The sequence below is a fragment of the Notamacropus eugenii genome, chromosome 3 (genome assembly GCF_028372415.1).
Source record: "Notamacropus eugenii isolate mMacEug1 chromosome 3, mMacEug1.pri_v2, whole genome shotgun sequence".
Taxonomy (NCBI): domain Eukaryota; kingdom Metazoa; phylum Chordata; class Mammalia; order Diprotodontia; family Macropodidae; genus Notamacropus; species Notamacropus eugenii.
Window position 1 is genome coordinate 89,307,880 of NC_092874.1, and position 25,096 is coordinate 89,332,975.

At 37.0% G+C, this 25,096-nt stretch overlaps 1 protein-coding gene across 12 annotated transcripts in view; it reads right to left on the bottom strand.

Annotated features, from left to right (window-relative positions):
- Positions 1 to 25,096, bottom strand: part of RBM33 (RNA binding motif protein 33) — a 178,356-nt gene that overhangs the window by 25,777 nt on the left and 127,483 nt on the right. For 8 of the 12 annotated variants that reach the window (XR_011976745.1, XM_072652116.1, XM_072652112.1 and 5 more), the window contains 2 exons: positions 13,015 to 13,227; positions 6,537 to 6,725 (listed from right to left, as the gene is read on the bottom strand). Coding sequence is in view for 11 of the 12 variants with exons in the window: in XM_072652116.1 (XP_072508217.1) it covers positions 6,537 to 6,725; positions 13,015 to 13,227 (402 nt within the window). In the remaining variant the exon portion in view is untranslated. The remainder of the gene's footprint in view (positions 1 to 6,536; positions 6,726 to 13,014; positions 13,228 to 25,096) is intronic. The other 4 variants (XM_072652119.1, XM_072652109.1, XM_072652111.1 and 1 more) reach the window with 2 other exon arrangements.

Sequence of the window (25,096 nt, forward strand, 5' to 3'; positions counted from 1 at the left end):
TGAGTTCTATGCCTCTATGAGGCATGTAAACATATTAGTTTGCATTTTAAGATCTTTTAAGGTTTCTCCAGATCTCTTCAGTTCTCCACAGGGTAGTGGTTTGTGTCAGTTGATACGTCATAAGAGATCTTTATCTATCTCTAGGATCTCCAGACACATTAAAACTCTGATTTGCTTCAAGGCCTGGTAACATGAGGTGGAATTGGGAGGGCCATCTGCTATCGCAGCATCAGGCTTAAAGAGATAGGCAGAACAGTTAGGGAATGTAGCTTGTTCAACATGGGAAGTGCTCCCCAACATATAAAATATTCATTTTTTTTAAAGCATGGGTCCTGAAAAAGGGATCCTGAGCTTGAAACAAAATCAGGTATAAAGGAGATGGAACTCCATGAGAACAGCAGGCACTCTGGAGGATGATATTTAGACTAGCCTGGTGACATTTTACCAAACGAACGGGCCATCAGGCAGCTCGACTTTTATATGTCCTGAAATCCCAAAGGTGAATGGAACTCACCAATGATTTACTAGCAGAGGCAATTCTCTGATCCTTTAAAATATCCATATGGCTCACAGACTAGTGCTTCAAGGGCACAATCTATATGAGAACCAGGCTAATTAGCTAGTATTCAGACTGAGAACCAAAGCATTCACTTCCTACTTAACTAGGCAGAACAGAAACTGCTAAACAAAAAGGCACTAAAATGAGGAAAATATGCCACATGGAGCTGATAATTACACGGATAGCCCTCTCCTCTAAACAGCAGAGAGAAAGAAAGGGGAAGGAACAAAGAAAGACATGAGGAAAAAGGGAAGGATATTCTTTAGGTTTAACAGTAGCAAAAACAAACAAAAAAAGAAGTCCCACTAGCTGTCATGCACATTAATGGGCTGTGATGAAGCCAACCAGTGGTTGAACAAAAACAAAAGACAGGCAGCATAAATGCACACTGAAAGTCTACACAAAAATGGACTGGGAAAGTACAGCAATGCCTCTTCTAACAAAATCCCTCCGAACTAAGCTCCTTCATAAAAAGTCAGCTGTGGAGAAAACAAAACAAGTCAAGCACAAGAGCTGACTGCCATTTGCAGCAATGTGACAAAAATACCCCAGAGGGCACAGCGTCTGTCTGTTCAGCTCAGCTGAAGGTTAACCGGGCTGATGCTGGGCAAAGCTCTCCCTATCCTGACCAGACTGGAGATGCATCCCCACTCACAGGCCTCATCTACTAACCATTCAACAAGGGAGCTTTCATCGGCTTCCTTCCTGACTTTAGCTAGGTTATCCCATCTCGGATACTTTGGGGACTGACTGCTCCCAGGGGCTCAGTGTGTCATCGCCTGCTCAGCTTAGCCAACAATTTCTGAGCTCAAATTATAAACCAGCCTCACCCTGTTAGTGGGGATTATGGTATGGGTTAAGAGTAGAAGAGTGTTTCCTGTGTATCAGAGTCTTTATAACTAACCTTCTTGTTGTGGCATTTCAAATTCTTGACACCTATGCCCTTATGCTCGATTCCCACTCTCTTCCCTTTGAGGAGTTTACTAATACTTGGTCAGTTATTTGATCTATTGATTAGGTGACTGTATGGCAGCTCCTTAAGGGCAGGGGTGGTTTGGCTTCTGTCCCTATAGTTTAGAATCTAGTATAGTGCCATGCATCTGCATTTCAAACACTGTGAAAATGCTTTCTTCCACAATGTGAAATTACTTTCTGCTTTGCTCATTTTAATTTTAGATATACACAAACAATAGGGAGATGTTTTAGGCAAAGGTCCAGGTTCTCCTCCCTTCCCCCCATCTCATAAGGCCTATTTAGTCAGCCCTAAAGGTAAACTTAATTTAATCTTTTAAAATGTAATTTGGGGCTGGTATACCAGAATATTCTATGTCCTTTCCTCACTTCCTGAGACCCTTCCAAGACTCTGAAAATATATCTCTATCTCTTTCTCTTTGCTCCTATCTTGGATGGAAACTTTGCCCTGCCTTAGCTACCTTCTTGATGACTCTGCCCTCTATGCCGCTCTCCCTCCACTGCCTCAATGACCTCCATATACATATTTTCTATTTCATAGTACATCTGATATTTTGTTAATTATTCTGTCATCTTAACTCCTTTAAAGTCATAGAGTATCTTACATTATGAAATTTCTGATAAAAAGTTATTAAAAGCATTAGTGGTGGTATTACTGTCTAAATTCGACCAAAATGGCAATGTGATATTGCTGAGTGCTTTGGTCTTGGAAACAGTTAAGACCTGGGTTTCATTTACACCTCAGACAGTAACTGTGTGGTCTTCAGTAAATTACGACACTTCTGGGAGCCTTTTCCTGACCTGTTGCTGTTGTTCAGTCATTTCAGTGATATCTGACTCTTTATGACTCCATTTGGAATTTTCTTGGCAAAAGAACTTCTCCAGCTCATTATACAGATGAGGAAACTGAGGCAAACAGGGTTAAATGCCTTGCTCAGGGTCACAAAGCTAAGAAGTATCTGAGGCTGGATTTGGCCTTGGGTATTTCTGACTCCAGGTCCAGCACTCCATGCACTGCCTATCCTAATCTGTAAGTGGGGATAATAAACAACAACTACTTCAAAAAGTGATGAGTCAATAAAAAATTCTGTATTAAGTGCTTACTATATGACAAGCATTGTTCTAAGTGTTGACAATATAAAGAAAGGAAAGACGAAGTCTGACCTCAGGAGTTTACATTCTAATGAAGGTGACAGGACAGAGTAGACAAAAGGTGATCTCAGAGAGGAAGGCACTGGGTGAGGGTGAGGATGGAATCAGAAAAGGCTTCTTGAGGAGGGACGGATTTGAGAGGAGTCTTGAAGGGAATGAGACAAACTAAGAGGTGGAGGTAAGGAAGGGGATCATTCCAGGTATGAAAGAAAGCTACTGAAAAGGTAAGGAGACAGGAAATGCACTGTCACATAAGGGAAGCTGCAAACTGGTGAGTCACTGAATTTCAAAGAACAGTGAAGGGGCTGTGAATGAGTAAGATGTAATAAAGACAGGAAGGGGCCAAGTTATGAAGAGCTTCAAATGGCAAATGGAGTACTTAAAATTTGATCCTAACAGATCAAAATAAGAAGACACTCAAACGCACTGAACAGCTAGGGAGAGGGTGCCATAGTCTGTGCTTTAGAAAAAGCCATTCCAGGTGAGGTGGAGGATGGACTGCTGGGGGTTGAGACTTGAGGAAGAGAGACCCGTTAGTCTGGGGGAGTGCTGAGTGATGTTTGTGTGAGCAGAGAATGGGCTCTGAAGGAGAGATGCTGTGAGGGCAGAAACAAGGTTGGGCACTGGATCAGACTATGTATGCAGTGAATGAGAGTTAGGAGTCAAGTACAGTCTGATATGGTAAGCCTAGACCCATAAATAGTAACAGGAAAAAGTAGAAAAGCCCATTTGCAAAACCTTAAAGTACTCTGTAAATGTGAGGTACTGTTATTATTAAAATTAAACTAATGTTACTTCCAGTATTGTTGAGAAAAGTAAAACATCTTAGTCTCAACAACAAAATTGGCTGTTTATGTGTGCTTTGATGGAATGGTTCTCAGTTTCCCAGGCAAAACAATGTAATCTACAAATTAAAGTTAATTATTCTAGCTACTCTATTATTAAGATTTTCTATTACAAACTACTTACAAAAGAACAGTAGTACTATCTAATCATTTATTAACATGCAATTGCCCCAAATGAACACTAGGCAGCGCCATAAGCCTAAGGAAACAAAATATTTAATAGGCACACATTTTTCTTCTTGAACCACAAAGTCAGGAGAGTCTCTTATTGAAAGTCTTATGCTCTATGGCCTCAAGATGATATATAGGCATATTTAAATTACGGTGATTTCATGCTACATGAGCCACTCAATGCAGTATTTTGAAGAAGTCAAATTCTTTACCTGCCATAATAATGTCTCATGCTAAAAGTTCATTAAAAAAAAAGTTTGTTTTTTTTTTTAAACTGGGAAGGCCAACATCGTGGTGTGCAATGGAGGTTTTTGTTTTTAAATCTGTAAAAATCCTACTTAAGACATTCCCCTGAATTGATTGGCAAGAAATGAGCTCACTGTTTTCTTCTTACAGGTAGGAATAACTGGCTTCAGAATGAGAACTAAATTCATCATTCCTCAGGGATTTTGGGGGGTTTTATTTAAGATGTCTTTCAGGTTAGTTGGAAAGGAAAAAAAATTTTTTAATGTAATAGATTTAGACTTTTAGATTTAGATTTTTATTTTTTCTAAATAGATTTAGATTTTTTTCTTTCAGGAAGGAAGGAAGGAAAGAAGGAAGGAAGGAAGGAAGGAGGTGTTAAATTACTATAAACATTAGCAATCTTCCTCTTACATGTGTTCTGCATAACCTGGTTACATATTTTTAGAATAGTGTTTTCTTATTCTTTTCAGTTCAGAGAATCGGCAGATTAGGATAGAGACGGAAAAGCAATTGAAGGAGGAGGGGTGATCTCAGAAGGCAATGAGGTTACAAATATACATTCTTCTATTTACACAAAGGTTTTGTCTTGGCACAAGCTAAGAGAAATTTTTACTGAGAAATATTAATTTTCGTTTAAGAGTTTTCAGTATCATAAGACTTCTCTGGACTAACCTTCACAATGTCACCTTGGGGGTTTAAAAAAAAATCTATTTTAACATAGTCTGAAAGAGAGCAGAAGTGCCTGTCCCTGGTATTCCAGTTGCTTACTACAATCTGTGTATTAGAATAAATACTTGCTTCAGTGATACTGAATTCTTCAGTGAGAAACTAAATCCCTGCCTTTACCCAGGCTAGAATGGAACCCTTCCTTGTTTCTGCCTCTCAAAGACTCCATACTTTTCTCCAAAGCTCAGGTCCAGGACCACCCCATATAGAAGGGCCTTCCTGATTCTTCCAGTAGCTAGTGTCTCCTTCCTCTAAATGGCTTTTTATTTATTTTATAAATATTTATATGAGAGCATATTGCTTCCCCAAAGACTGCAACCTCCTTGTGGTTAAGGGCAGTTTCACTCTTGTATTTGTACCCCAGTACATGAAACAGTATCAGGAATAGTAGGTGAATACAAGCTTGTTGGATAATTGACCGACATCAGCCCAGCTGAACTAGAGGTTCAAGGACAATGAATATAAAAGGATGAGCTACCTCAATCAGGGATCACTGGTACTTTGTCACAATTCAGAACCATCAGACCAAGCTCCAGACCTGGCTCTGTTATTAAGCTTCAAGTCCTACTATACTATTATTTGTGTGTGCACGTGCATTGGTGCATATGTATTGTGTGTGCCTGCGTACATGCTTGTATGGATGCATGAATGTATGGCAATACAAATAAAAGTTCTTAGTGCTCAGTTTTGTTTTTGCAAAGTGGCATCAACTATCTGACTGCTAGAGACAAAATAACTCTTATATGCAGTCTGAGGACCATGATATCTAACCACTTTTTCAGTCTAGCTCCTGACAGTCTGTTCTACTAAATGAAGTTTCCACACATTTTAGTTAACACAATAATTTAAGAACACGTCATTCTATATGACAAGGAAATGCAACATATGAAAGTAAGAGAGTATTAGTCACATTCAATACCTGCCACAGTTTGAAGAAGGGCTTTCACCTATGCTTGTGTCTTTCTGAAATGTCTATAAGTAGATTTTAAAAAATTGTTATGTCACTTGCATTTTCTACTCAGAAAGTGCTTTAACACTCACCTAGATCACCTCTCTCAGGCACTTGATTTTATAATACAACAGTCCCTAAATTTTACATTATTCATGCTGCTTAAACTGCTCCCACACCCACAAATAAATGTGGAAGTGGAACTGGGTAGGTGTTGGTGGACATTAACAGATAAGGGTAGATTCAAATATACATAGGGTTTATTTCAAGGAAAAATCCAATGGTCTACCTATTTTTGTATCCTCATTCACATAACAGCTCCAGTAACTGTACCATGCAAGGGAATTTTGATGGCTAACTTCAAGTTTTCACAATAACAGTGCTGGAGAAGTTTTTATAGCTAGCTCAACACAACATTCTAAGGGTCAGAATAGAAAGCGTCTAAGCATACTGGGAAAACTGGCATAAAATGTCAAAGTGGATTCCTATACATCTATAAACTTAAAAGAGTTCTCGTGCCAATGTATAGGGTTAACAGTGAAATACTGTTTAAGAAAAAGTGTTATTAGTCAAAAAACTTTCTGATTCTTCCACTGATACTAAGTATATGATTACAAACATGCTGAAGAGCTTAATATGAAATTTTAGAATAGTCTTCTGTACAAAATAACTGATTTGAATTGATAAAAAAAAAATCTTATGCCTAAACTATATACCTACATTTGTATGTAATAAATGTTCTGACTGATAACTAGTGTTGCACAGTAAACCAAATCTACCTTTCCTTTCTAATGTGTTACTTTAAACTGAAGTAACTAACCCATAAAGAACACAACTTCTGATATCACAGAATTAATTTGGCTTATGAGTATGAAAAGACTTTTGGCATATAGATGATAAACCAAGGGTGACCTACCTGAATGGGTCCTACTGACATCAGCAAGTTTTTCAGTTGGACATCAGTAGTTGATGAAGAAAGCCCTTCAACTGACACAATACAGGGCTGAGGTTTGCACTCCACCACGCGCAGGTTCTGTTTATTTGGCATCAAGCGTCCCCGGCCCATCTGGCCTGCTACTCCTCTGCCTCTCCCATGCATAATAACCTGCCAACAACAAAAAGTAAGAGAGTTGTGATTTACTAAGTTTGAACTTTGGTTATTTTTATAGATAGCAAGATATGAAAGTAAGCAATTAACTCAGAATCAACTGAAATACATAGCAGCTGACAAAGGCAAGTGAGCTGTTTTTCCTTTGACAGCTTCCCATCTACTGTCAGCTATTTTTCCAGAATGTTTTCCCAGCTAATCATCAGACAGCAGCAATCTGGAACTGGAAAGAGTATAAGACATCAGCTCTAGTTCAACTTACTTGTTTTGCAGAGGAAGAAATCAAGGCCCAGAGTCACAAAGGTAGGGTTAAAACCCCTGGGTCTCCCAACCACTAGGGCTCTCTCCATTGCAACATATTGTTGCCTGAGACACATCAACACTGATGGTTAGTTTTACATCTGAGAGGCACCCAAGTTGACATAAAAAGCAATGGTTTAAGTATCAGAAGTCTTACCTAAAACTCCTAAGTAAGCAAGTCATGAAACCTCTGTAAATATCAGTGCTCTCATCTGGAAATTGGGGATAATGATGATGACGACAATGACAACACTTGCACTGTCACATAGCACTATTGCTCAGAAAGCATAATCTAATTGTTAAGTATCATATATACATGTAAGCTAATATAAGCTGTTGAAATCATCTGAATATGAATTGTTCACATGGGAAATCAGGTTATTTGGGGCTAAAAGCCTATAAAAGTGTGTATGAACCATAAAGGTAAACCAAACTGTGTCAAGATGTCTAACCCATTTTGTAAATATTTTAATGGCCATGCTGAAAACTGTACTGGGAAGGAGTCCTTGGAATATCAAACTGATAGGAAAGGAGATGGTATTTCTAAGCTTTTGGAAGGGAGTTCAGAAAACAGTTCCCCCAAACGCTTATGATTAAGCTTTCTTAACTTTCTTATAAAAAGGATAACTTTTTAAATATAATTCAGTTGCCCAATTCCACTAGAAAAAGCATCATGAAATTTCAGTAAAGAGGAATATAATTTATTTAGTAACAGCCTAATAAAAAAAAGAGATGAATGAAAAAGACAGTGGGAAAATTTTTAAACTGAACTCCGTGACCTACGTGGGTTCCAATGAGAAGTAATGATAATACAAAAACACAATATTCCTTAAAATTCTAATGAAATTATTTCTTTGAATTATGCTTAAGGGGTAATAAAGATATTTTAAAAGAAACCAGAACTGTAGGTAAACAAAGGTGGCAAACAAGACTTAATGAAAATCAAATAATTATATTTTCATATGGAAAATATTAGTTTCATTCAACAGTTATTAGCTACGTAAAATTGACTATAAGATTATCTTTGAAAAATAAAAAATTTAAGACCTTCATTGAAATATTAATCAATAACAGAACTGTAATTTTCAAAAATCTAGGAAAAATGGGTATAACTATCCAAGAAACAGCTGATTGCTAAAAACGTGGTTCTAAAGTCAATTTAAGCTTTATCATATTTATCACTTCCTTAAACAAATCTGGCCTCAAACCAAAACAGCGTGACACTGTGTGAGTCACTTCGCCTCAGTTTCTTCCACTGTAAAATGAGGATAATAACAGCACCTATTACGTACCTTCCAGGGTTGCTGTGAAGATGAGATGAAATATTTGTAAAGTGCTTTGTAAACTACATAAATGTTATCATTACTGATGTGTTTGTCCCTTCATTGCTGAAGAAGACCATACCATCAGAGAAATGATGACATGGCTTGCACTTTGACTTTGTTTTGAGTGAGGGAGGGCTGTGCAGGTCACCAGTCTCACTTCTCCTCCAGAGTCATCTGAATCCAGTGACCAGATATTCATAAGGATGATTGGAGATGATCCAGGATGAGGCAGTTGGGGTTAAGTGACTTGCCCAAGGTCACACAGCTAGCGAGTGTCAAGCGTCTGAGTTGAGATTTGAACTCAGGTCCTCCTGACTCTTGCACTGGTGCTCTATCCACTGCACCACCTAGCTGTCCCTATCATTATCGATAGTAATAACAACAATAATAAACATAGCCATCAAGATAATAAGAAATTCGGAAAGTTCTTATCTTAAAGTAGGGCCCTTGTCCTGACATTTACAAGTAATAGACCTCTTTAATCTAACTTATTCTGAAAACATACAGATCCCACACCTCTTTGTATCTTAAATGTCCAGCCAAAGGAGTTTCTTGATAAATTGTTACTGATGTTGCTTTAAAAAAAAAGCTAAGAGATGCTTCTAATAATAAAATTATTCAATTCATTCTCATCTTTCCAAATTTATTTCTGGTCTACTCTGCCTGGATCATTAGGTTCAAGATGCTTCTAATAAAACTCACAGTAAAGTAGTTAACAGAGCTGACAAGCAGTAATGGACCCAAAAGGGAAGTCTTTGTAAAACTGCCTGAGTCCTTTCCCAAAGAACTTCAAATGTTCCAAAAAGACTAACTTCCAAATATTCTGAAAAGTTTCTGTAAGTCATAGGCACAAGTGAGAAGAAATAAACTGTTGGAAATATTCAATTTAAAAATGCAACAATTAACATGTCCTTAACTAACTCTAATATAGGCTTGGATGTACAATTTATAATTATAATTGATATTTTAGAGCACTTTAGAAGTTTTGCTAAGTATATATGATTATATGTGTGTGTATGCACACATATGTATATACATCTACATATTTATAATCTCAACAACACTGTGATGTAGTTACTACTATGGGCATTATAAGTCCCATCTTACAGATGAGGAAAGGGCAGCTTGGAGAGGTTAAATAATTTACCCATGGTCAGACAGCTAATAAAGCATCAGAGGCAGCATTCAAACCCAGATTTTCCTTGACTCCAATGCTAGTATCTTATCTACTGTATCACACTGTGTATTCTTTCCAACGATGGAACTTATTTTTTAAAAATCAGATCCAAAAGCTATTTTAACACAGAAATTCCAAATCAAAGAACAGAAGGAAAAAAAAATTAGACGACAAAAAACTTTACCTATGATTGAGTACTCCCTAAAGTCACTTAATCCTTTCGTACTCTAGGCTCCCATCAGGAAAAAAAATGCAATAGTTTTACTTGTTCCTATTTCACCAGATGCTAGTGAGATGGACTGAATCTGAACTCCTCAGAAGAGAGCTATCATACAAACCCAAGGTGTTTTCAATGTTAATGTTACTAATATCAGGGACTCTCAACCAGTGGATCAAGATCCTAAGAGAACCTGAGAGCTGGACGGGATGTCCCCCAGTCTAAATCATAAACAAAAGAAGCAATCCCGACTATCACATAGCCAACTGTTAATAGCAGACCTCAAGTCTTTATCTGACAGATGAAGAAGCCTGGTGATGTCAGATTCCTTCACTTGCTCTTTTAAAATACTTTTCCTTATGGTGAACCATCTCCCTTTCTGAATCTGTTATCAGGGACTTATTTTGTGAGCCCTACTTCCAATGACCTCAAAGTTTAAGGAACATAAAGTAACTCCTCAAAGAAAGATTGGAGACCTCCCCAAACATCACATTAATGTGAAAAATGAGCTCTTTGCTATTTAGAGAATGCATCAAGTTGCCAACAACTTCACTTAGGAGACAATACAAAACTTAGATAATCCTTATTTAATCAACTATTAGGGAAAAAGCAAGAAAAATACCAGTACTTCACCCTATCAAACATCAATATCCCCAGATTTTGGGGGAATGACCCCAGAATTAGGGATTATGACTCTGCTTGAGCTCATTTTAAAAAGGATGTAACTATATCAAGGGCACCATAAAGGTATACGCAGTCAGAGTATTGCTTTAATTCTAAGGAAATGCCAATGGTTCACATAAAAGATTCAGGTTTTCATGATGTAGCCCATGAAAGAAAATCTCAGTCTATTTCCATATCTAAACTTGACAACTCAGTAATAGCAATTTGAGAATTACAGAATTTTTGGAGTTTTGAAGGGGCTCTAAAGCAGTGATCATTTAGGATAATTTCCAAGCTGAGGGTGCAGGATGTGAAAATCAGCATCCACTGATACCCAGTACAGTCATGCAGCATTCTGACCACTACTATACAATGACACATTTAAGTTAAGCAAAGAAGAATGGTTTTTGACTCTGCCAAAGGAGAACACATCTTAATGCCACAGATTGTTTAGAAACAACTCCTAATCCTTAGTGGAAGAAACCATCAACGAAAGTTAGGTCAATTTACAAAAGGATAAATCTCAAGCTATGGAAACTCTCAGGTGACAAAGGAGAGGCTAAGTATAAAGAGTCCCTAATAGGTGTTGAGGGCTGAAGTCAATGCTTCATGTGAAACAGAAAATTGATTTTTAATTGCCAAAAGCATGTTTAAGAAACAGGCTGCACAGAAAGCTTACATTTTAAATTAAAAGTCTGTGGGGGTGATGAAGTTGGGTTGTCTCATCAGGAAAATATTGAAAAAAACGTTATCTGTAGTCATTTTTAGGTTTAAGGAATCATAGATTTAGATCTGGGAGACAATCAAGTTCAATCCCTGGAAGAAACTGATGCTGGGAGAGGTTATATAACCCTCCCAGGGTCAAAGAGCAAGTTTCTGATTCCACAGCACATCTCAGTTAGTGAAATGCATCATGGTATGGATAATGGAATTAACACTGGTCTTGAAGAAGCATAAGAAATCAAAGTTTAAAACATCCTTCTGACACTTAACAGCTGTGTGATCACGGCATGTGACAAACTCGGAAGCCTCAGGTTGCACAACTATAAAATAAGAATAACAGAACCCCTGTAGTAGCTATCAACCAATTAACAAGCATTTATTAAACACCTACAATACACCTGTTAGGTACTGAGGATACAAATAAAATAAGAGGTTTATGTTCTCCTGGGGGGAGAGAACATAAGAGTGTTCATGAGTCAATACATTTAGGGAGTGGTTTATTAACAATCAGGGAAATAAGAAGTGCCTTGATGTGGGTGGTAGTACTTAAGCTGGGCTTCCACACAAGGCAAGGGTTTGAAGAAGTAGAGGTAAGGAAGAAAGGCATTCCCAGCATGGGGGTAGTCTTTCCAAAGACATGGAGGAAGGAAATAAAAGGTAGTGTGTGTTATGGGGAAGAAGAACTACGCCTGGAGGAATAAAATGTCATATATGTGAGGAAGAAGAACTGTGTAATCAATCAGCTGGGAATGAAGCCTGACTGCGAAGGGTTTTAAGTCCCAATGAGAAATCTATATTTTATGCTAAATGCAATGAATAAATTATCAGCTTCTTGAAATGGAGAATGATATGATACATGAGAAATGCCAATTTGGCAGCTATGTAGCTAGAGATGAGGGAGACCCAGTATTGTGTTCAGGCATGGGTAAGTAGCCTGGCCCAGGCTAGGCTGATGACTCAGCTTTCTTCCTGCTTTGGAGGACAGCAGCAGCTTCTCAGAGCCCTGCAGTCAATCAGAAACCTAACTAACCTGAGAAAAAGACACTGCCACCAAAATTGGCTATACCTTTGATCTTAGGCTGGAACCCACCACCTCTAATTGGGTGACTGAGAAAAGAAGACCCTAGATATACTGGCCATTTTGAAGCTTCTGGTTTAGACACTTGGGAAGCTGCCTCCTTCAATCTCACTGACTTTCAGTACCTTTCCAGAGTCCTGCAGACGGGAGGAGCTCTCTCCAGTTGCTGCCTGAACCTCTCATAGACCTGCCTATGGACACCAACTCTGGGATTTCAACGCTGCAGCTGATGAGGCCATCCTGAGCACAAGCAGATTACAATTCTACCCTCTGAAAAGACTGACCCTTTCACCCCTAATGAGCAGTTTAAAACTTCATCACCCTACCCCACCCCCCTTAAACACTACCAAGAATCTTTACTACCCTGACTGTATAATAAACAGATATGTTACTTACTACTGTATTACTCTTAGTCATTATTCTAAATCTTCATTGGTAAATCAGTATGCCTCACATGAGTCCATGAATTTTGTAATTTATTTTTAATCAAACAGTTTATTCAAATAATTCCCCCAAAAGTATTCCCCCCCACACACACATGCTAAGGATAACTGTGGGGAGATCAACCTGCTTTATAAAGTTGTGAATATAATGAATGTAAAGTACTTTGCAAACTTAACACAATGGCTTACTGGTATTTTACTGTTTTCAGAAATGAGACAAGAGAAATCCCTGAGGCTAACTAATAGGTAATAGAGATTTCTGAATTCCTGAAAGGTTAGTGAAAAAAAAAATTTAGTGTTTATTAAATACATCCTTCACCTTTGTGAAGGGCCAACTGATTCTAAAGACAAAAATGTTACCTTCTTTGCTGGGTGAATTCCTTGGATGTTTTTAACTCCTGGCGGAACAGCTGAGTGTATGTGAGCTGCAACTGGAGGTTGCTGCTGTTGATGAAGTGTTGTTCCCTTTGTCAGTGTGACTTTCCGAACAGGATGCTGTCTTAGTTCTGGAGACTGAGGAAGTCGTTGTGGCTGACCCTCTGGGTGAAAAAAGCCAACATTCTCTCCCCCCTGCTGAAATCAACAAGGTATCATGCTGTTCAGTATCTATTCAATCAAATACCAGTTTCTGAGAAACCTACTTGGGAGTATAATTTTATTAACATCTAACTGAGAATTAAAACAATTATCAAAACAAATCTGACACTTCAATGTGTACGGAGGGGGGGAACAGAAAATTTCCTGCCTAGTTTTAAATTATAACTAGCAATCCAACATTTGATGAAGAAACATTAATGACACTTTTATCTTTATATTAATTTGCCTACTAAATTTTGGGGAGGATCTGATTTAAAAAAAAAAACATTTTATAACACTGAAGATCTGCTGTAGTTTAAAGAAATACACTCAGGTTCAACACAGGGACTCTCTCACTCATCATTTCCTAAAGGTGTACTGTTTGTTAAAACCTGGCAGTTAACATAAATAATTTGTATTTTTACCTCTTGCTCAAACCAGACTACTATGCCATAAATACTCTCAACTCATTCCACTACTATTTTTTAAAAAATTAGTTTATAACTATCTAAACACAGGTGGCACTGTGAATAGTTTAAGAAGATCTGAGTTCGAATTTGACCTTAAATACTTGCCAGTTATGTGACCCATCACAAGTAAATCATTTAACTTTTGTCTGTCTGAGTTCCCTCATCTGTAAAATGAGGCTAGTAGTTAGCACTTATTTCCAGGATTATTGTGAGGATAAAAGGAAATAATATATTTAAAGCACTTTGTAAATGCTGACTATTATCAGACTTACTAAACTAGCATGAAACACATGCTCAAATCTTAGAAGTTTGCTGTGTTCCTTCTTTGCAGGTAGATATGAGGAAGATGAGAGACAGCTAGGTGGTTCAGTGGACAGAGCACTGGACTTGGAGTCAGAAGACCTGAGTTCAAATCCTGAGTCAGACACTGACTAGCTTTGTGACTCTGGGCAAATCACTTAACCCTGTTTGCTTTAATCCACTGGAGAAGGAAATGGCAAATTACCCTAGTATTTTTGCCAAGAAAATACCATGGAAAGTACTGGCTATGGTCCATGGGGGTCACCAAGAGTCAGGTGTGACTGAACAAAATAATGTAAATATATGTTCTTGCACTTTATTTTACTGAACAATTTTCCTATAAGACTGACCTAGGAGAGATGATGGCCAACAATTATGCAACAGTGTTATGAGAACTGATTACCACCATCATCATTCTTAAAGTCACTGCATTTCTGGGATGTACTTATTAATAAACTTAACTAACCTCACTCTACACCATCTTTCCCTTATTGCCTGTCTGACTTTAAGAAGTACAGAAGCACTCTCATGTACTGGTGCTATACAATAACTGCCTGACAAGCAGCAGAAAGGACACAAAGAAACTTTTAAACCCTTGCCTAGAGCTTATCCAGTGTCACGAATTCCAAATCTGCAGAGTAATAAAAAGCTATAGAACAGAAATGAGAAAAATCTGTATGAAAGGTAGATGCCAAGATAAACACTGTGAAGATCTGACTGAAAAGTAAGGTGTCTTAGCAGCAGTAGGTGCTTAATAAATGCTTCCCGTGATAGAATGGAAATACCTGAAGGGCAGGGACCGTCTATTTTGTCTTGTGCTAATGAGTTCCTAGTGCCTAGGCCCAGCTTTTGACTGCTACATAAATATGAACACCCAAAATGAGTACATTTAAAAACTTCCAGATGAAATACTATGCAATCACTTTCCCTCAGTTCTGACTAACAATGTATGGTGATTAAAAAAACCCCCCAATAACCAAGCAAACGAAGGATGGATGAAAATAGAGAACAACAGAACTGAACGACAGAAAGCAAGCCTTCAAAATGAGAAAAACCATAGCTTACACTTAAAATCAAATCAATTTATACCTGCTAGGACCCTATGAACACTTAAAAGATTAAAGATACAAGATTCTATGTACCTAAGTGTGATATGATGATTGTTCCCTGGCATCCCCACTCCCAGGATCCTGGGTGATATAAATTTAGAAATGGAAATACTTAAATACTGACATGCCCAAGCTTAATTTTCATCTACTTCATGACCTCCACAATCATTTAAGGCTATTCTACAGAAAGTAAAAAAGTAGATAGGATATAGAAAAAAATAATATGAAGAAAAAAACTTAAAAGCGGATAATTTCAAGTGTTGCTCAACATTTCATAGTAGTAATTCCTGATACTAAATACACAAATGATACCTGATTCACTCAGTTGTTAAGTTTTTCCTCATATATGCGTGCTTACTATATATATGCACTATTATTTATTCCCAGGAGGATACAAGTTCCTTGATGCTAAAGACAGTTTCTTTTTTTTTTTTTTTTTGGGGGGGGGGGGGGGGTTGGTCTTGGAATTTATAAAACCTCCTGTCACATAGTAGGTAATGCTTACTGAATTGAACTGAGTAAATTTAAGAAAAGTTAAACAATAAAAAAAAAAATAGCAATATAGCCAGGCCACCTGAACTCTACTGTCAAGTTGATACAAACTATTTTAATTAGTTTATCCATAATTTGTTCAACAAATGTGGAATGAGAAAATTTTAATTGGCTGATTAGCTATTGCTTCCCCAGCTAAAAGGTCAGGATCAGTAGTAATAATCAAGATGCTGGAACTCAACTGAAATTGGACCAGCTCATCATCATCATTATTATTAGGAGGAGGAGGAGTGGTGATGGTGGTGGAACAACAACACAAGAATATAGCACTCACTATGTGCCAGATCCTACAAAAGCACTTGGTAAATGATATCTCATGATCTTCACAATAACCCTGGGAGGTAAATGCTATTATTGTCCCCATTTTACAGATAAGGAAATGGAGGCAAACAGGAATTAATGACTTGCCCAGTAGTGTCTGATGACTGGCCTTCTGAAAAAAAGGATGTGCTATGGAGAGAAGATAATAAAGGGTTTATAGGACACCCCCCTCACCTCCAGATTACTCAGATATAGAAAGTTTCTGTCTTTAACATGGAAAACTAATTGTGACTTGTTATCAAAGTCTTCCATTTTGCAAATCTGATTCTGGATAGCCATTATTCAATTCCATCTTAATATAAATTTCCCTATATTCAACGAATTATGTTAAATTCTACTAATACCAAGAGTATTACTGTCATATAAATCAATCATACAATTCATGATGAACACTTTTGTAAGAGGTATGATGTCTTCATATAGGACTAAGTAAAATGAATAAAAACAAAACTGTAGCTTGAAGATTATGCTGTGGTTGCAACCACAAACAAGTATTTACTAAACACTGATTATATGACTAGGATCGTAGACCTTAAAAGGCCAAAATTTAGTCCAAAAGTATACTTAGTTATCACTATTAAGGTGACAAAGGAAATTAATGGAACAGTCAACTCTGTGTACATGTGCCAGAAAGCACATTACACAGAAATCATTATGACTGTAAGACTAATATATAACAAATTTGATGGGTGCACATTTGGGTGATTTATGTCGATTCCATTTTTTCTTCAGCGGCTTCACAAGGATCTACATAGCACACATTAATAGGGAGGGGTTTGGAAACCCCAGGTTTGCCTAAGTTACTATAAATTAATGTTACCATCTTAGAAATTACAAAATTTTTAAGCAATTAATTCTAGAAGATGGCTTTTTAATATAAGGTTAACTGGTGTGCTCAACTTCATATCTAGGCTAGACATGAAACTTGATGTAGTTTAGGTCAAAGGTCAGCAATTCTGACAGCATCAGAACATTCATTCTTAATTCATCCCTGCTTTTGCACCATAAGGTATACCTGAAGTGTGGGGGTCAATGCTGGCTTTAATTATCTTTCTTTCACCAGGATGGCATACAATATGAAAACCTTAATCATTTTTGGTTTAGAATGAGGCTACATTGAAGCCCTGAAGGAAAAATTCTGACTTGCTAATTGTTATTCCTTTAGATAAAACAACACAATTATGACCAATTATATTCTTTTTAAAAATTACACATTCCAGAATTTATTAAAAGAATATGGGACAATTTCCTTACAGGTAGCCAGTTTGGAATTAAAGGCTAATTGTGATTTAATTCCAACACATAATAATCAAAAGTTACACTTAATAGTCATTTTCTCAGAGGAAATTGTGGCCCTTAAAAATACACTGGCCAAAAATATTAATCTATCCATAGATAGCTGAACCAAAAATAATAACCACAATCAAATCAATACTTGGAAATTTGAATTAAGTGATTTTCTGCAATGCACATTTAGAAGAGGCAAATCACAAGGCAAACAAACTAACATCAAACATTTCTTTAAAACAAATTGAAACGAAAAGCAACAACTTTAAGGATTTAATTCAATGCATATTTATAGAATACCCCCCCCACATGTAAAAGCACTAAACCTTAGTGTTGTGAAGTTTATAGTTTAATACAACTTAATTTGGCAAGTATTTATGATCTTCCTTTTATGTGAAAAGAAACTGTGGTAGGCTAGGAGAAGGGAAAAGGAAAGAAGCAAGAAAGGGAGGAAGGGAGGAAAGAAGGAGAGGAAGGAAGGAAGGAAGGAAGACTAGATTGTGACCTCAGCCACACAACTAAAATAGATACAACATATACAAAGATAACTAAATATGAGATAATTTGAGGAGAAAGAGAACACTAAAAAGTTGGGAGACTAGGAGAGAAGGTGGTAGACACATGAGCTGAGTTCTAAGAAGCTTAGTTGAAGAGGGTGAAGAGGGAGGGAATACATCAGGAGAAAACCTAAGCAAAGGCAAGGAGGTAAGGACACAGGTTGTCCAGTTTGGTTGAAACATAATGCCCAAAGGGTTATTAACAGAAAGGCTAGAGCCAAATTAAAAATCTTGAGCAGTGAAGTGATGTGGTCTTAAGCTTTAAGAAGAATGTTCTTGTAGCTATGAGAAGATGGATTGGAGAGGGGAATGTTGCAAGACTGGGACACCAATTAGAAAGTTATTTCAAAATTGTTGTTTCTCCTTTATTTTCAAAGAGGACCAATGTCTTAACTTGCTCAAAATGAAATAAATTTAAATGAGGCAGAGTTGTGCAAAGTTGTCAGTCTCACCCTCTCTTCCTGAATCATCAAAGTCCAGTGGGTAGGACAAAAGTCAGGACAACTGGTGATGGCCTGGGATACAGTGGTGTCTTAGATGACCAAACTCTAAGCATTCCACAGCACCTACTTCATCTTCAAATTGTTCTCATCTGTTCATTTTGCCTGGAAGAGTTTTCATATGCTTGGAGTAGATGTCTTCCTAACTCAGTGACAGATCTGACGCCCATTGGTTACCCTCAAACTGGTACAGCCCATCTGCCTACCAGGAAGTGGCTGCTATACAAGCTACAGCTTCTTGGAGCCACAGATGAGAGTTTTACAGTAGTCTAAGTGAGAGACAATGGCCTGAGAGAAGGGTGCTATCTCTAAGTGAAGAGAAGGGCATAGGGCTTGGCAAGTATATAGATAGGTGTGTGCTCGTCCTTCATTGCCGAAGAGAACCACGCCATCAGAGAAATGATGACATGACTTGCACTTGACTTTCTTTTGAGTGAGGGAGGGCTGTGCAGGTCACCAGCCTCACTTCTCCTCCACAGCCATCTGAATCCACTGACCAGATATTCATCAGGATGACTGGAGACGACCCAGAATGAGGCAACTGAGGTTAAGTGACTTGCCCAAGATCACACAGCTAGTGAGCGTCAAACGTCTGAGGTGACCTATGATCTTCCTGACTCCTGCGCTGGTGCTCTATCCACTGCACCACCTAGCTGCCCCATATAGATATGTGAAGTGAGAGAGAAGGAAGAATTAAAGAATAATGCTAAGGTTTTGAATCTGGTTGCCTGGAAAGATGATAATGGCCTCAACAGGAATATTCTCCTGACTTGCAGATTTGGGGGAAAATATAGGAAATATGATGTTTGAGAGGCTAAGATGCCAGTTCAGATTTTTCCAAAAGGCAACAGAAATGTGGGACTATGTTTAAGAGAGAGAGAGAAAGAAGCACCAGATACAGAGATCTGGCAGTCATCTAGATAAATAATTAAACCCCTTAGAGCAGATGAGATCACCAGATTAGAGAAGAGACAAAAGAGAACAGGGACCAGTAATTTACCCATGGTTAGGAGAGTAAGGGACAGGCAATGACTGAGAAAGGGAAAATGAAGATAGCTTAGAGGGGTAAAGAGAAGAAATAGACAAGGATCACATCACAAAAACTAATGTGGAAAAAGGGGCATCCAGGAAAGGGGGCTGTTTAACTTAGAGAGAGAACATGGATGAAAAATGAGAAATGAGAAAAGTACATTAGATTTACCAATTAAGAGAGCTTTAATAATCGTGAAGAGGGCAGTTTCAGTTAAATATTAGCTCAGAAGCCATATTAAAAGTGAATTAAGTGTATGAGAGTTACTTGAGGAAGTGGGAGCAAGAAATAGGCAGCCTTTCCTAAAAGTTTGACTGTGAAAAGGAAGAGTTACATGACCTACTTGAAGAGGTGGCAAGTTAAGTAAGAGTAGACCTGGGCAGGTTTACAGTCACAGGAAAACTAAACCTAAGATTAAGTCAACCAGACTATCCTTTCTAAATGAAGTTTTGTTGTTATATGATGCTTTTTCATTTATTATGAATGGTTTTCAAGTTATTTTTGAAGATCAGTGAGTAGTAAAATGTCAGTTATGTTTTGCATAAAACATTAAGTTGTCTAAAAGTAGACTCCTTCCCAACTTTCAAATGAAAAACCATTTTGAAATGAAAATGATTTGGGGCCTGACTTTGTATTTCACTTACCACCAGGCCATTATCAGTGCACATTAAGAGTATAGAGTATATTTTTCTAGCTGAACTGTTCAAAACTTGAAAATATAAATGATGAAGTGTATTTTAATAGACATGGCTCAAAAATGTTTATGGGTCTTCTATATAGGTCAATACAGAATACCCAACACACACTGGAAGTGACCTCAAGATGTTAATCTTTTATGATTTACAATTTACGTTCAAAATAAATTAGGTTTGTTTTAAATTCTTAATATAGGGAAAGAATAAGTCTCTGTAATATGGAATATGCTCCACGTTCACAGTCCTCACAAGAGGTTATACAAAAAAATAAAATAAAATCTGCCTTTCATAAAATGCCATATGCCTATACATAATTAGAGTAACAGTATTTCCTCATTCCCTTGGAAAAGGACAAGTGGTTTATCTTTCCTTCTACTAAAACAGATTTTTCTTTCAGAAATGATGACCCGTTAATGAGCAATGAAAACAACAATGTATCTTATTGGGGGGAAGAAGGTTGCTATTGTTTTTAAAAGCGGAAATGACTTTAGTAAGCTGATAGTATTCTTTTATCAGTTATATCAGAAACAAATCTTACAAAGAGATGGTTTGTTTGCCATCAACATTAGCAGGACAAATTTATTTATAACAAATGCTTTAAATGTACAGATAAAAATGCCTATTGATACTGTCAGGACTTCTTACAATTTGACAGATCAAATCTTATTTTCATTCTTAAACCCCATGAAGGAGTGATATCACTGTCTAGCATTCAGTAGTGAGCAAATTGATTAATCCTTCTCTATAGAAATCTCAACCCTTGATTACACCTATCAGACGTTAAGCAGCATTATTCTAGAGTGACAACACTTGACAAATTCCCCAACCATTTTTCTCAGCCTTTGTGGCCCTGCTAGCTTGTATTAACCCTGATGAAAAATTAATTTTCCTTATCTTCTACTAAACCCCAAAATCCAAATCCGCCAAACTGGCAACTCTTTCTGTAAAGGTATTATGAAAACCTCTAAAAGATTAATTGCATGTCTTCAGGTGACATTAAATTAATTTCTGTACTCATGACAGACATTTGATACTCCGTACTGAGAGGACAGATAACATTGTCAGGATACACAGAAGGACAGTGGTGTAGTGTCCCAGGGCAGCCTCTTATGAATTCTCCTTCGATAAGGCCATATTTCACTGTCACTGGCGCTGTTACTGATCTTGAAGCCCACAGACCTCGCTGAACAGGTTTCTATTAACTATGACAATGCTGGTCTATCTGTGTAATCTTTATAAAGCTAATTCAAAAATTTGACAGAAATAAATTAGATGTGTGCTCTATGAAGCACTTAAATTATAAAAACAAATTTATACTATTTTCTCTTTTCAAAGTACTATTTTAAGCAGGGAAAAAAACCAACAGAAACAAAGCCTTTTCCTGTCTATCATTTGGGTTGATTAATCCTTTAAAAGTGCTATTTCAACAAAGAACAAGATAAGACCATCAAAGGGCTAAAAACTGTAACTCAAAGCTTGGAATATTCTCTGAAACACATAATTTTTCAAATATCAAATACTAAATAAAATATCTGTAACACTTTCCAAAAAAATATAATGGTTTTACTCAAAATTAATTTACACAAGACACATAAAAGTTAACAAACAACATTTCAAAAATTTCATATGTGTATATATATTCTGCTCTCATAGTAAGGCTAACAGGCTGTCTTTTGTGCAAGAATATTATGGATCATATGACTCCGACTTATTTTATAGTCAATGATCTATCAAAAGACATTAGGTTCCCATTATGTGAGGGAGGCACTGTACTAGGCACTGGGAATTAACAGAAAGAGAAATATGTCCTACCCTCAAGAAGCCAACGTCCAAGAGAGAAGACAACATGCACATATATAGCTACATACAGAACACATGCAACAGAGACAAGGCAACCTTGGTGGGGGAAAAGAGTGTGAATAACAAAATTTTCTTGTTGATGTCTGAGCTGAGTCTTGAAGAGCACAGATTCCCCTTCGCCAAAGAAGGTGATAAGGGAGTGAATTAAAGGCATAGGGGCAATCAGTACAAAGGTGATGATCAGGTAGGATCTATACCAGGAATGCAGGGCTGGTTCAATATTAGGAAAACTGTTGGAATTACTGATCATATCAACAACAAAACTAACAGAAACCACATGATTATCTCCACAGAAGCAGAAAAAACTTTTGATAAAATACAACACCCATTCTTACTGAAAACACTGGAGAGCACAGGAATAAATGGAACTTTCCATAAGATAATATGCACTATCTACATAAAACCATCAGCAAACCTTACATGCAATGGGGATAAACTAGATGCATTTCCAATCAGACCAGGGGTGAAACAAGGATGTCCATTATCACCACTGTTATTCAATATATTAGAAATGTTAACTGTAGCAATAAGAGAAGAAAAAAAATTGAAGGAATTAAAATAGGCAAAGAAGAAACTAAGTTACCACTCTTTGCAGATGATATAATGATATATTTAGAGAATCCTAGAGAATCAAGTAAAAAACTACTTGAAATAAACAATTTTGGCAAAGTTGCAGGTTACAAAATAAACCCATATAAATCATCTGTATTTCTATACATTACTAACAAAGCAAAACAGCAAGAGATAGAAAGAGAAATCTCATTTAAAGCTACAGTGGACACTAAAATACTTGGAAATCTATCTGCCAAAACAAACCCAGGGACTATATGAAGACAATGGCAAAACACTTATTGCACAAGTAAAGTCACATCTAAATAATTGGAAAAGTATCAGTTGCTTGTGGGTAGGCTGAACTAATATAATAAAAAGGACAATTCTACCTAAATTAATTTACTTATTCAGTGCCATACCAATCAAACTGCTAGAAAAAATATTAACAAAATTCGTCTGGAAGAACAAGAGGTCCAGAATATCAAGGGAATTAATGAAAAGAAATGCTAGGGAAGGTGGCCTAGCCATACCACATCTCAAATTGTATTATAAAGCAGCAATCATCAAAACCACTTGGTACTGGCTAGGAAATAGAAGGGTAGATCAGTGAAATAAGTTAGGTACTCAAGACACAGTAGTCAATGAATATAGGAGTCTACTCTTTGATAAACCCAAGGACCCTAGCTTCTGGGATAAGAACCCACTGTTTGACAAAAATTGCTGGGTAAACAATGTGGCAGAAACTGGCATTGACCAATGCCTGACACCATACACAAGAAAAAGTCCAAATGGATATATGATCTAGGTATAAAGGCTGATAATATAAACAAAATTAGGGGAACAAGGAATAGTGTATTTGCCAGATTTATAGAGAAATTTTTGACCAAAACAAGAGATAGAGAACATTATGAAGTGCAAAATGGACAATTTTGATTACATTAAATTGAAAAGTTTTTGCACAAACAAATCCAATGCAAGCAAAATTAGGAGGGAAGCAGAAAACTGGGAAAGAATTTTTGCAACTAGAGTGTGTGATAAAGGCATCATTTCTAAAATTTCTAGAGAACCGAGTCAAATTTACAAAAACACAAGTCATTCCCCAATTGACAAATGGTCAAAGGATATTGCACAGACAGTTTTCAGAGGAAGAAATTAAAGCTATCTATAGTCGTATGAAAAAAATGCTCTAAATAAGTATTTCTCTTATGTTGAATTTGTACTATTTTATCTGTTCTTCTTAAGGTCTGCTAAGAATCTTAGTTTAGGAAAGTTCAGATTTAGGGGGATCCCACAAATGGATTTATTTTAAGGTTACTCCAAGACTGGCTCAGGGAAGCCAATGAATCATAAATTTCAACTTGGAGGAAATACAAATCCTGGTTTTACTTCTAAATATACTCTAACCCCCTAGAGTTACTTTTGGCTGACGAAAACTTTCCCATTCATGCCCAAGACCTTATTCATCTGCACCTGGATCCCCAGAGCTACCCTTGGAACTGTGGATAAAAGAGAGACACCCTCCAGTTAGTGATCAACTAAATAGCTTTCTCACCTTATAACTTTGCTTGAATGTCATTAAGCCATAATACTACATACACAATTTACTAGTACAGACTTCTTCTGTGACTCTCAGCATTAAAAAAAAAAAAAAAAAAAAAAAAGGTGGTCTCCTATTATGCTGACTCCTCCCTCTGGTTCTGACAAAAAAAAAAATGAGCTGATTTTCTTAAAGCATAAATTCCATTCAAGTATTACTGTAAGCTTCTAACTATCTTTTTTCTTGTCTATAGTATCTAGGATCCTCAAATAACCATCCTTGAGTCATTTAATTTAATTAATAAAAGATTACTCAGAAAATATATAAAGTAACCCAATATAGCTTCCAAACAGAATACTGTTTCTACCCAAGTATTTCCATCTGATTTATGGCAATTACTTGGGGAGTTTTTCTCATAAACAAAGCTTTTAACTTCAATTCTGAATTATTCATGGCCAGCAGTAGATTATAAACAAACTTTTATGAAGAACAGATAAAATACTGCAAATTCAAATAAGAGAAATACTTATTAAACATTTGTGTGCAAAACCCTGAAGAGACAAAATAAGGGAAATATACCATGCCTCCATGAAGTTGACCTTCTACAGGATGAGATAACAAAGATAATTATGTTGAATTTTTATTTAGTTTATTAATTATTCCTCATTTACATTTTAATGTGATTTGGGTGGCACTGGGAAGTTTGGGGGCTACTTACAACCTAGGCCCTGAAGTTTGACACCTGTGACAGTAGAAAAAGAACTAGTCTCTAAGCTAATGATCTGGGTTCAAACCCCCGCTTCTAACATACACACTGGCTATGTGTGGCAAGTCAATTCTTGTTGCTCACTGGGAGCTCCATACACTGACAAATCTGGTTTAAAACAAAACAAAACAATATCAAGTCATAGCTATAAAGAGTGAAGGAAGGCCATTCTGGGCCCAGGGAACAGCATGTACAATGTGAAAATACCCCACAGCTGTCCTAGGTCTTCCCTTTACACTCTCTCACCTGGTGACTTGATCAGTGTTCCCATTGGTGTAATTGTCACTGCCCAGACAACTCCCAAATCTATAACATGAAGATCTGCTTTCT